Raw genomic sequence first — 12,979 nt, forward strand, 5'->3', positions numbered from 1 at the left:
ATACAGTTTAAGTTGAGCAGCAGTGATGTATGCTGGAGCTCACTTCTACTAGCTTAGGTGAACTGACTGTTAAATTTTCAGAAACTTTGCAAGCTAGATTGTTATTTTAGTCCGTTTTTTCACTGTTATGACCAAAAGACCTAACAAGAACAGTTAGAGGAGGGAAAATTTATTTGGGGGCTCACGGTTTCAGAGGTCTTAGTCCATAGATGGCTGATTCCATTCCTGGGACTCAAGGTGAGGCTGAACATCGTGGCAGAAGAATGTGGTGGAGGAAAGCACCTCAGGACATGACCATCAGGAAGCAAAGAGAGCTCTGTTCAACAAAAGGGCAAAATGTACACCCCAAAGGCATGCCCCCAGGAACCCACCTCCTCCAGCCACACCCTACCTGCCTACAGTTACTATCCAGTTAATCCCTGTCTGGAAATAACTACTAATTAGGTTAAGATTCATAACCCAGGCATTTCACCTCTAAACTTTGCATTTTCTCACGCCTGAGTGTTAGGGGGGCACCTAATATCTAACTCATAACAATTGTTAAACTATTGGTAGCTTGAAATTGATAGTGGTTTTTATCCCACACAAATTGGCAAATGTTTTGCTTAAATAAGACCTTTCATTCTTAATTACTAAATTAAAAAATATTTTTTAACCAGCACATGATTTCATGAATATCATATTTTATATTACTTCTCTTTTGATCACATTCTCAAATTGACTAGCAAGGAAGTACAAATGGTTATTTGTGAGTGAGAAATTGCTTTAATGCATTACCTCAAACATTAATTGTAGGGCAGCAAATAGTATATTCTCTTTCAAAGGCACTATTGATCACAAAAAAGGATGAGTAGATGAGGTTACTGATTTAATTTGTGTGCAACTAATGTGGTTTAAAACAAATAATTGTTTTAGGTTTCATATTTGGCCAGTATTGTTCGATATGGAGAAACCCCTGAGACCTCATTTAACCAATGGGCCTGGAATTTGATCTTGAGGTTAAAACTGCACAGAAATGACTATGGAATACAGCAGAATTGCCCAACTGTTCCCTTCTGCAGCATGGTGCCTGACATGACAGAGTCACCTGCATTTCATCCTCTCTTGAAGGCTGTGAAAGCTGGCATGCCCATTGGCTGTTATCTCGCCTTATCTATGACATCTGTGGGCCACAGGTATGGTGTTTGAGTTGAACCTCTAGAGTTGCTTAACCTTATGGGTAGAAATTCTGCAATCTCATCTTCTACTTACCAAGAGCTAAGGTCTCCATTAAATCTATAGGGAGGTAATAAGAGCTAAATAATAAGCCTGGATCAGTGGTATCAAGGTAAAGTCTTTCCAAATATACTCAAGATCATTTACTCTCACTAAATAAATAAGCATATGTATAGTGTATATATGTGTATGTATGTATATATACACAAAACACACAGATATACACATACATATACACCGCAAAATATATTAGAACATACATTTTAAATCATTCTGTAGAGCTTCCTTATAAAAGGTAAGGACTTTGTCTTGTTTATTTTTGTGCCTACAGAACTTATACTTGATATTACACAAATGTTGGTAGATTGAATGAATGTGGGAAGGAGCATCTGGTGTCTGAGTGGAGGGTGAGAGGAGGGGAAGAGAGGAAATTCTACTCCTGAATGAAGCCCATGATTCCTCATGGAGAATAAAAGAGATCACATAGTTGGTAGGGCCAAATGTTGGGAAAGATTTGAAAGCTGGGTAAGAGAGGGTAGAACTGATGTAGAGAAGGATAGACTTTTTTAGCTTTTAGGAAGGTATCTTTTACATTGTTTCCAGCAATAATCTAGTGTCATAAACAGTTTTCTGAACCTCAAGTTCCTCATCTCTAAAATGGAAATAATAAAGATAACAGACTTTATGAGTTTCAAGTGAAAAAAAAAAAAAAAAAAAATATATATATATATATATATATATATATATATATATCTTACTTAGAACAGTGCTTGACATGTGAGTTCTTTGAGGATAGTCTTCTGAACTTGTTTCATGATTATTTCTCTAATTGCTAGTATCCATTCTGGGTCTATAGCTCTTTAGTCCTGTTATGGGTTCTCTGCAAACATGCTGATCTGTTTAGTACTGATTACTGAATCCTGAATGGAAACAAGGATGAGAATAAGTGTTTCCTTTTGAGGCTCATTGCACCATAGTCATCTGGGATGTAGATGTTCTGGAGTTGAGAAATAACTTAAAAATAATCTTATGCATGAGATTGGGGTTGGGGATGGAGTAGACAGGAACATAAGTTATATATGAATATAATATTACAGTATGGAGAATAATAGCCAGAAAGTCACACAGCATCTTTTCCATACTAGAACGTTGCTTTTTTTACTATTTATTTTTATCTAGTATTTTTCCTTTGCTCTTTTTTTTTCAGTTATGATGTATGTGTAATTTTGTGGCTTGTTTTTCACTTTTAATACAGTAAGTATCTCCCTCATGGTGTAGCCTTTGCACTATTGTTATTTGAAATTAGTTACATTGTTTCACCTCTAGAGGAAAAAAAAAACTTATTTCAACTGCAGGATTAGGAAAGTGGAGGAAAAAACCATTCACTTCTGCCACTCCAATACAGTGAACATTCTGATGTCCAATACAGTGAACATTCTGATGTGATATCATCCCTGTTTTTCCCTCTTTATTTAATTTTTTTTACTACTAGTTTTAATTACAAGTATAAATTTTTATGGGCTTTTCCTCTATTATCATTATAGTGGAAATATTTTTCCATGTTGTCTTTGGCCGCCATATGTATTATTTAAAAGTGACCCAATAAGATTACTATTGAATAGATTTTTCTTAAATTTATTTAAGTCATTTCTGTGTATAAATTTTGTAGCTATAAATAAATAAGAAAAGTGAATCTTAACATGGATTATCATCCACATTTTTCCCTATATTTAAGATTATTTCTTAAGTACAGAAAAAAAATTTATGACATATTGGTTCTAGAAGCTGGGGACAGTGATTACATGCCTGTAATCCCAGGTACTCCAGAGGCTGAGTCAGCAAGATCCCAAGTTTGAGGCCAGCCTTAGCAACTTAGTGAGATACTGTCTGAGAAATAAAATGGTCTGGGGATGGAGCTTAGTGGTACAGTGCCCCTGAGTTTAATCCCTAGTACTGGGAGAAAACATGGTTTTAGGAGAAATTTGCCAGGTTATATTGACAGATTGATCTCACTTTCAAATCTTTCTTTTTTCTTTCTTTTTTTCTTTTTTTAAAGAGAGAGTAAGAGAGGAGAGAGAGAGAGAGAGAGAGAGAGAGAGAGAGAGAGAGAGAGAGAGAATTTCCAATATTCAGTCTTTAGTTCTCGGCGGACACAACATCCTCGTTTGCATGTGGTGCTGGGTATCGAACCCGGGCCGCACGCATGCCAGGCGAGCGCGCCACCGCTTGAGCCACATCCCCAGCCCCTCAAATCTTTCTTTTGCTAGAGTAACTTTTGGGAATAGCCAAACAAAGAGCCCTGTAGCTCTTATAAGAAGCCCTGTTTGAGAAGCTAAATAGGGGAGTGGCAATCTCTCTGAACTGGAAATTTGCAAACCTTCGTTCTCATTTTGACCCTTCTCAAGTAAATTATGCAAATTTGGGCATAATATTAATCCTTTCTCATCTATAAAACAAAAGTATAGATAAACTTTTAAGTTCCTTTGTACTTCAGAGTTCTGAGTCTAGTATTTTCTTGTGAAAAATGGACATTAAAAAATATGTTGGAGACTGAGGTACTCCACAGTGTATGATCACTCACTGGAAGAATAGAATTTAAGGAACTAGCTACCTTATGCTCATTGCCTTTTTGTTTTCCATAGCATTGAGAAGTTCTGTGCAGAAGGCATTCCACTGTTGGGAATTCTGGTCCAGTCGAGGCATTTGAGAACAGTGGTCCACGTCCTAGATAAGATTCTACCTTTGTTTTACCCTTGCCAGTATTACCTTCTGAAGAATGAGCAGTAAGTATGTTCTGTCTGTGGCAGGAGACACTTTAGAAATGGCCCAGTGAGCAAATATGACTACATTTGATTTCTGAAGTAAAATGAAGAGAATGATATTTCAGCAATGTATTTTTTAGAGGCAGAAAACTTCTGTGTCCCAGTTTAGTATGCAGGTTAATGAACAATAATTCTAATAACAATTCCAATTTAGTGTCACAAAAGGCATCTCCTTCTCATTTAACTTGAACTGGCTTATTAGAATTTATTAGTATTTAAAAGAGCAATTGTTTCTTTGAGACACCTGGGAACAGTATTCTTGACATTAAGCAGCAATGGCTTTGTCATTGGAACAACAACCAAACATGTTGTTTTTCGTCGCCTACGGTGTGCATAGTGCAGTGTTGTGAATGGATAAATAGGAAGTGGGAAGAGGACCACCTGTTCAGGAGTGGGCAGCTGAGCATCTGGCTGGGCCTCATGAAGAGTACTGAAAGGGGAGGTGAGGCCCTATGTAGACCCCATAGTGAGGACAGGTAGTACATCCAAGGAGGGCACAAGGGGAACATTACAGTTTTTCTGTTGTGTATCTTTTCATTCAGTGTGTCTCAGACTTGCTTGGTGATGAGAGTCACCAGAAGGGGCTTATTAAGCATGTATTTCCAGATTCCTCCCTTGGAGCTCTGACTGCAGTAAGAAAGGATTAGGGCCTGGGCATCCTGGGTGCTAGGGAAGTTTGGGAATCAAATGACTTGGAACATATTGTTATTTTTATTAGTGGAGGCGGGAGTGCGGAGGGGTTGGGATGCTTGGGGGTGTTTTCCTCTAATGTTCTTTACCCTGCTCATGTTTGTATGTCTTGGGCCTGTTCATTAAACTTCTATAGGCAGACAGAATTCCTTTTAGCCCATATCAAATGTGAAAAGTTTATTCTTCTGAAATTCTTGAAGATTTATCAGAACCCATAATAGAGCTTTGGTCTAAAAATGGGGCCAATTTAACATTTTTTCTATATCCTCATGAATATAGAAACTGCTGGCAGTTCTGCTAACTCCTGATCAGAAGGTACAGTGTGTGATCTGTGTGCTTGGCAGGTTTTTGTCGCACTTCCTCCTCTTCCTCCACTTGGACAGTGGTGTACCTCAGGGTGTCACGCAGCAGGTCACTCACAAGGTGGCACAGCACCTCACAGGAGCCAGCTATGGGGACAACGTGAAGCTTCTCAACAGCATGATCCAGGTCAGGGCCCTTGCAAATCCCTAAATACACTTTCCCCCATCTTCCAACCCAAGGCCTGTGGTGTGAGCACATTAATGATGTGGACATTTAAAATCATTTGTACAGTGCTTTTAGCACAGAGAAGCCCAACTGATTGAGGCTTTAGTGGAGGTAGATGGCATTTTGTTGTTGTTTTGAAAATGGGAGGCTGGTTATTACCTTTCACGTCACCCAAGCCATTTCTGCACAGGCGCATATATCTGTAAGCACGCAGCCCAATGAAGTCGGTCCTGTTGCCGTGTTGGAGTTCTGGGTTCAGGTTCTCATAAGCCAGCATCTTTGGTACCGAGAACAACCCATCCTCTTCCTCATGGACCACTTGTGTAAGACAGCCTTTCAGCTGATGCAGGAGGACTGTGTACAGAAGTTACTCTACCAGCAACATAAGGTAACCTGTTAGTTTACATTTTCATCATTGGCTAGATAATAGTTTTCTAAAAGCTTTTCCTAAATGCACAGTTATTGGTATTACCGTGTGGTCACTACTTTTTTAAAGCTTTGCTTTATGGGCATCTTGTCTTTCCAATCATATCCATTAGCATAGATCCTATGCAACTCAAAGGAAAGGACACCAAGGAAAGGATCTCTGTAGTGTACTGCCTGGGAGAGTTGGTGCAGCTGGCTCATTTTTGAAATCTGTGTTGTATCATCATCTTCCACTCTAGTGGGATAATCACTAACACTCTTGGAAGAGTCAATGACAAAGTTTTAAAAAATCCTGTTCTCTTTGTTCCACCCCTCCTCCCTGGTGTAGAATGCTCTAGGTTACCACTGTGACCGGAGTCTGCTCTCTTCCTTGGTGAGCTGGATCGTGGCAGGCAACATCACTCCATCTTTCATAGAAGGCTTGTCCATGCCCACTCAGGTATGAAGTCCACTGAGAGGACCATTTGTGATCTTTGTCAACTTCAATGTTGTTATCATCCTTATTAATCTATTACTAATAGCCTGCAATTACTAACATTTGTTTAGCACTTAGTACACAGAGGTATGCTTTTCCACTTGGCAGCCCTCTGCCAAGCCCTGTCTATTTTAAAGGCGTTAACAGAGGTTGGGCCAACAGCTTGACTGCTGAGAGGTTAAGAATGGCGGCCTGGAGCCAGATGGCCCAGGTTTCAGTCCTGGTTCTTCCATTTGTTAGCTGTGTGCATTGGGCCACCTGCTTACATCTCAGTCTTCAACTGTCAAATGAAAATATGATTGCTTTAGGTAAAGCATTCAGAACCATGACTAACACATAGCACTAAGTATTGGACCTTGTTATTGTCATCTTTATTATTGGTGGCATTATTTTCCATCACTATTACCACTTCTCAGACTGTATAATAAATCATGTCTCTCTTTCATCATTTAAATCACTGAAATCAACATTTCAGTCTTACTTCCTATTCTTCCTCATATCTCTTGTGATTGAGCAGAAACCGGCTCCTTGCTGTCACCTAGACCCATCTCTGTTTCCCCACCTCCATGCCTCTGCCTCAATTTCTCTCAGAGACCTGATTTTCCCACCTGTCTATGCAGAGCCTTCTTTGATCCAGCCCTTTGCCTCCATGCAGTCCTCACCACTGCTCACAGTTTTGGTTATTTATATATTAGTCTTGTCTACTCTAATAGATTGGACATTTCTTAAGGACAGAGCCCATGTCTGGCCCTCTTTTCTGCCCCTCATGCATACAGAACTTGTCCAGTAAATATTGTTGGGAGAATGAACATCCTCCTTGAAGTAGACTTTCCAGATGAGTTTAACATTTTCCAGTTGTCTGTTTTTGTTTTATTCTGTAAATGTGACAAGAATATAGGTAGGTATTAAATATGTGTTAATTTTACAAACTAAATGTTTGCTGACTGAGATTGATCATTGAAAACATTTTTTTCCCTGCAGCGCTGGGATTGAACTCAGGCTCTCATGCATGCTAGGCAAGTGCTCTACCACTGAGCTACAGCCCCAGCCTTAGCAAAGATTTTAACTTCAACTCAGGATGATTGTATCAGTTGAGTTAGTGGCTCATTTCCTTCCCCTTTCTCTGGTGTCATCATAGGTCTGGTTTGCATGGATTGTGCTGAACATGGAATCCATCTTTGAAGAGGACTCCCAGCTCAGAAGAGTTGTTGAAGGGGAATTGGTTATAAACTCTGCTTTTACCCCTGACCAAGCTCTGAAGGTGCAAATAGTAGTTCTGCATTCGAGTGGTGGGGTGGCTTACACTGCGGTGCTGAGGGATTTGGGATTCACCTTAACATGTGAACTTCTGTGTTTTCTTTTCTTGTGAATATTTGGAAATCCCAAACACCCAACCAGTATTTAAAACATTTGTGTAATTGAAGTGTATACTTGGCTTCCCAAAGTTCATTTAGCAACTGGCCTCATACTCAATAACTTAGAGGTGTGTTCATTGCTCAAGTGAAGGGGATTGCTGTTTTCTTGAAGCAATTGCCATTGTCTCCCAGGTGCATCAGAATCCCCTTGAAAACTTGTTAAAAATTAGATTCCTAATCCCAGCTTTTGAGAGTCTGAATTGTAACCAGGAATTTCTTTTTAACTCCCTGATTCTTAGGCTCACTAATGTGTGAGAAAGACTGAAATAGGGCTTTGGATTTAAAGACCATCTTCTTTTTTTTTTTCCTTTAATTTAAATTAATGGTTTTATTTATATCGTTAGCATTAAAGACTGTCTGTTTTAGATGCCATAGTATATATTTTGCTTTTGAGTTTCAGAGCCTCTCCAGGAATTCAGTAGGAATTCAGGAAGTCCTTTTAAAATCTAAAATTTCAAAAGACTGATAGAGTTTGACAGTGAGATTGACTTTTGTTTGATTTTCATATCATTTTATGGCCTTGCTCTATAACATTTTTCATGCAAGAGAATTTCATAAATAGAAGTTAGTTTAGACTAGATGACTCTTAAGACCCATTTTGGTTCTGGGGTCTATGAAATGTCTTGACAGCAAAAAGTTGCTGCATGTGCCTTGCTACCAAGGAGGTTAATGTGGCAGTCAGTGGGCTGGAGAAGTGAGTTTTGTGTGACTTTTTTTTCTTATTGAATTGAAAACAAAATGTTTAGTATTGCATTTGGGTCACTTAGAGTAAACTGTCTGTGTCCGTTTCTTAGCTAAAGCTTCTTCTCTGTTGTAGAAAGCCCAGGCCCAGCTGAAGCTCCCGATTGTCCCATCCCTACAGAGGCTGCTGATTTATCGCTGGGCCCACCAGGCTCTGGTCACACCTTCTGATCATCCTCTTCTGCCACTCATCTGGCAGAAGTTCTTCCTCCTGTATCTTCACCGCCCAGGACCACAATATGGGTACGGTACCTGTGAGTCCATTCCTGAGACTGTGCTCTTACAGTGGAGTGTGAATCAGGATCATTCTTTGGTGACTTTAAACTAGAAGTCTTCCTCACTCTCTGTTTAAAATTTATTAGAATAGATTTTTTTTGAGTTTGAGGTATCTTGAAGCAGCTTTTCTTTACCATTCTTTGTCCCACACTCTGACTCTGTGCTTTAAACCTCTGGAGATGGCAAAGGGAAAGAAACTTCTTCAAACAGAGGCTCCGTGTGTGACCACTGTGGGACTTGGGCAAGGTCTTTTAGACAGGGTCTTTCGAGTAGCTTAGGGCCTTGCTAAGTCTGGTCTCAAACTTGTGATCTTCCTGCCTTAGTCTCTGGAGTTGCTGGGATTATAGACATGAACCACCACACACACCTTCCCTGCCCTTTTTATTTTTGATTTTGAGACAGGGTCTCAGTAAGTTGCTCAGGCTGGCCTTGAACTTTTGATCCTCCTGCATCAGCAGTGCCATCATGCTGACTTTATTCTTTTTAAAAGTACTTTCATATATAGTTCCACCTTCTCTCTAGGGGATATGTTCCAAAATCCCCTGTGGGTCCTTGAAGCCATGGATAGTACTGAACAATAGATGTGCTGTTTTCCTTATATACATACATACTTATGGTAAATTTTAATTTATAAATTAGACACAGTAAGAGAGTAACAATAACTAATAATGCATTAGGACCATTATACTGAATATATCCTGAAATAAAATTTTTTTAAACCTAAGCATTTTTTATTTATAGAATTTTCCATTTAATATTTTTGGACGAGGGTGGACTGTAGGTAATTGAACCCACTGAAAGCGAAACTATGAATGAGGAGATACTACTGTACATATCTTGTGGCATCGTCAAAATATCCTTTGAGGTAGAAGTAACGGGTAGTGATTTAGTGGTGTGTGGATCCAGCCATAGTAACTTGCCTAGCTGATTGACTGCCACATAGAAAGAGGATCTTGTGTTGAAATGTTATGGATCTGTGCTTTTATTTTTTAAGGTTACCCATAGATGGTTGTATTGGAAGAAGGTTTTTTCAAAGTCCTGCTCATATCAACTTGTTGAAAGACATGAAGAGACGCCTGACTGAGGTGGCCGATTTCCACCATGCTGCGAGCAAGGCCATCCGTGTTCCAGCAGAGGGCAGTGAAGGGCTACCAGAGAGCCAGGATGTCACCCCTGGTTACCTGACTTCTCCAGAACTGCACACAGAACTCGTGAGGTGTGATGGTCATTTAGCAGTTTCCCTTTTTTTTTTGCAGCGTGGGTCCTGGGCTGGCACAGTTAGCTGTGGTTCAGTCTCTAGATGTTACTCTTACTCCTGTGAGATTGAATCCACATGCTTTGATTCATATTGGCATATTGAAATGTTTTTCCCTTATGTTCCTCAAGAGAGAAGTGATGCAGCCACTTGGATATAGCAGGAGTCTGAGTGATAATCGGTGTTGACAACCTCTTCTATTTCTCTTTTTTTTTTTTTTTTTTTGCCAATTTTAAATACAGTTTTATTTAAGACATTGCATTTTCCACTTACAGTGTTTATGAAGTTCAATGTTATTTTCTTTCTCTTCTGTTTCTTCATGTAAAAATAGAAATAAACCAAAAGAAATTGATCATAGCAGGCACACAACTAAAGCTTTCTAGAAGTGCTCTTTAGAAATCAGTGACCCTGTTTGGGCTCTATAAATGTGGTTCATAGAGTCACCCTTTGGGATTCAGGGATCCACTGGGGTGGTGGTAGTGGTGGTGTCAAATTTTATCAAAATGGGAGGTTGGAGAACTAGGAAGTAGGTTTGGGTTTTATTCACATTGTTCCCTCACCTTTCATCTGTAAATTTAATATAAACCAAATATTAATCTTATAAATAGGACTTAATAAAAATGACTCTTAATAATTAACTCTGACTACAAAATAGCTTGGTGGGGAAAGCCAGCATTTTATCTGGCACTGAGGCCTCAGGCTTACTTGACCTTAGCCCCTCAGGATTTGTTCTCAGCCTTCAAAATAATTTTCCCCTTGCTTGGATGAAGGAAAACTCATTTTTTAAAAAACCAGGCTTAATCTCTTTGAACATTTCAGATCAGCCAACAAAGACTTTGATACTCCTTCTGTCTCTCTTAAATCCACCCCCTGTGGTGTTTATAAAGCGGCCATCTATCTCACTGAGTCAGAAACTGGAAGTGAGAACTACACACATACTAACCTCTTCCCTTAAGGCCCTCACAGCCTTCCATGTCTGTCTTCTAGACACCCTGCCCTGGAGGTAAAGGATGTAGTCTTCCACTTCACTGAGCATGGCCACGTGCTGATTTCTGGTCTTTTGTGTGTGCCAGCTACTTTTCTAGTTCTGTTGATGGAAACAACTGCTCAGAATATCAGTGACCTTAGCTAGTGGACTTTGTGCCTTGTAAAAACAAAAATAAAGGAAACATAATTATATTTTTAAAAAAGTTTTTACTGGAAAATCAAGTTGTTGTTTTTTTAAAAAAATTTTTTTTAAAGCCTGACTTTGTTTATTCCTTCTTAATGGGAACAGGGTGCACACATGGCAGTGAGTTTGATTTATAATTCCTCAAGTCAGGAGCTGGCCATGGAGTCTCTGGCTGGCAAGTTCTTTCAATGCAAAAGTTCTCTGAAAGAGAAAATTTGATCATTTGAATATTATTTTCACTTTTCCAAACACTAGGGCTTACTGTGACTGAATTGTTCAGGAAAGCAAAGCTGCAAATTCAGATTCTAGGGCTGTGGTATAATCATCTCCTTCAGTTACTTTTTCTGTATACTGTATACTGTGTTTAACCCCAAAGACCCCCCTTTAGACCTTTTTTTTTTTTTTTTTTTTTTTTTTTTTAGCAATTATTGCATCAGATTTTAATGATAGGGGACGTTCTCTACTGCTGGACCATGAGTTTTTTGGGAGGGGTGGTGGTTGTTTGGTATATTTTCTGGATTGTGGGCTTTCTTTACCCTGATAGACTTGTGCCAGAGGTCTTAGCAATGTAACAAACTTCATCTGAACATTTAAAACCTCACATAACTTATGTTTTTATCTTTTAGGCTCTTCAATGTATATATATTATGGCTAGAAGATGAAAATTTTCAAAAAGGAGATACCTATATCCCTTCTCTACCAAAGCATTATGATATTCACAGGCTAGCAAAAGTGATGCAGAATCAGCAGGTGAAACTATGGCATTGTCTTGTTGAGCATTTCTGAATGTCATTTGAACCAGTCATAGTTACAATCTCAGGGTGAAACCACTTATTGATATGGAAGTGGGTGGTCATGGGAATGGTCATTATTTCTGTAGGTTTTCTCAATGTATAAGTGATTGTGTTGAGAGGATATTCCCTTTTGAATCTGTAGCCCCACTGTGACTTCACCTGGAGGCCTAAACTCATTTTTGAGCTTTTTACAACTTCTACATATCTTTCTTTGACTGTTTGTATTCTTTTTTATTTTAAATTGTCAGCAGCAGAACACTTTTAAGCAATCATCTCTACCATAAAAAAGCTCAGGGAAAGTTTAAAAATATTTTTATTTTTTGCAGTTCAGGATTGAGCCCAGGACCTTATGCATACTTGGCAAATATTCTACCATCAAGCTATATGCCCAGCCATTAGTGGAAAGAATTTTAAGCATTCATAAGTTACACAGGCGATCAGTTGCAGGGAGGAGATGAGGAGCTCACCTTTGTCTTTGAAGAGGTTTATTTCTTGGTGTCCTTTCTAGAACCACTTGATTCTAGTCTCTGTGTGTCCTAAGCTGTTTTCTTTCTGGCACCCAAAGATGTCTTTGATCCTTTTTCAGAACCAAACCTCTAATCTCTGGTTTCTTGAAGCTTCTGTGGCCAGCTTGAGATAGGGCTGAGGTTGGGGGAGACATGTCTGACCTATTCTGGATCCTTTCTTCTAGAGCCTGAACTGTATTGGGCATTGACCCCAATGTTGGAATGTGATTTGAGAACCTCTAAGATTTGAGAGGCTTGCCATTGGACCCTTAAGCCTACCCACTTCCACATAATGTGTAATACTTCCTCTCCTGTTGCTTCTGCTGTTTTATTTTCCTTCCCTTTCTCCCAGGAGTACTTACTGAATGCCTTCTACATTCCAAAAGTTTAATGTCAAAGATACAAAGAGATGTGATATACTCTCTGCTTACAAGGAGCTTCTTGTCAAATGGGGGCCTAAACATTTATCACGTCTGTGATCAAGACTGGGAGTGGAATGCAGGGTGCTGTGGAAGCAGAGAGGGGCTGCAGTGGTGGGAGACCTATGAAATGAGCCCTGGGGATAGATGGGTCTCTTGCAGGCTAGGCAAGAGCTCTCCTGCTGAGCCACTTCAGCAGCCTTCTTCTGAAGTATTTATTTGGAGAGCTATCGAAATAACCCATCA

The 12,979-nt window shown here is 39.4% G+C and overlaps 1 protein-coding gene across 1 annotated transcript in view; it reads left to right on the forward strand.

Annotated features, from left to right (window-relative positions):
• The window catches only part of Epg5 (ectopic P-granules 5 autophagy tethering factor), a 99,636-nt gene that overhangs the window by 42,525 nt on the left and 44,132 nt on the right, over positions 1-12,979 (forward strand). The window contains exons 16-24 of the mRNA XM_026398607.2: positions 916-1,175; positions 3,858-3,998; positions 5,072-5,216; positions 5,446-5,643; positions 6,010-6,120; positions 7,295-7,417; positions 8,389-8,555; positions 9,583-9,804; positions 11,641-11,764. Coding sequence (XP_026254392.2) covers positions 916-1,175; positions 3,858-3,998; positions 5,072-5,216; positions 5,446-5,643; positions 6,010-6,120; positions 7,295-7,417; positions 8,389-8,555; positions 9,583-9,804; positions 11,641-11,764 — 1,491 coding nt within the window. The remainder of the gene's footprint in view (positions 1-915; positions 1,176-3,857; positions 3,999-5,071; positions 5,217-5,445; positions 5,644-6,009; positions 6,121-7,294; positions 7,418-8,388; positions 8,556-9,582; positions 9,805-11,640; positions 11,765-12,979) is intronic.

This window comes from Urocitellus parryii, chromosome 13 (assembly GCF_045843805.1).
Source record: "Urocitellus parryii isolate mUroPar1 chromosome 13, mUroPar1.hap1, whole genome shotgun sequence".
NCBI classification, from domain to species: Eukaryota; Metazoa; Chordata; class Mammalia; order Rodentia; family Sciuridae; genus Urocitellus; species Urocitellus parryii.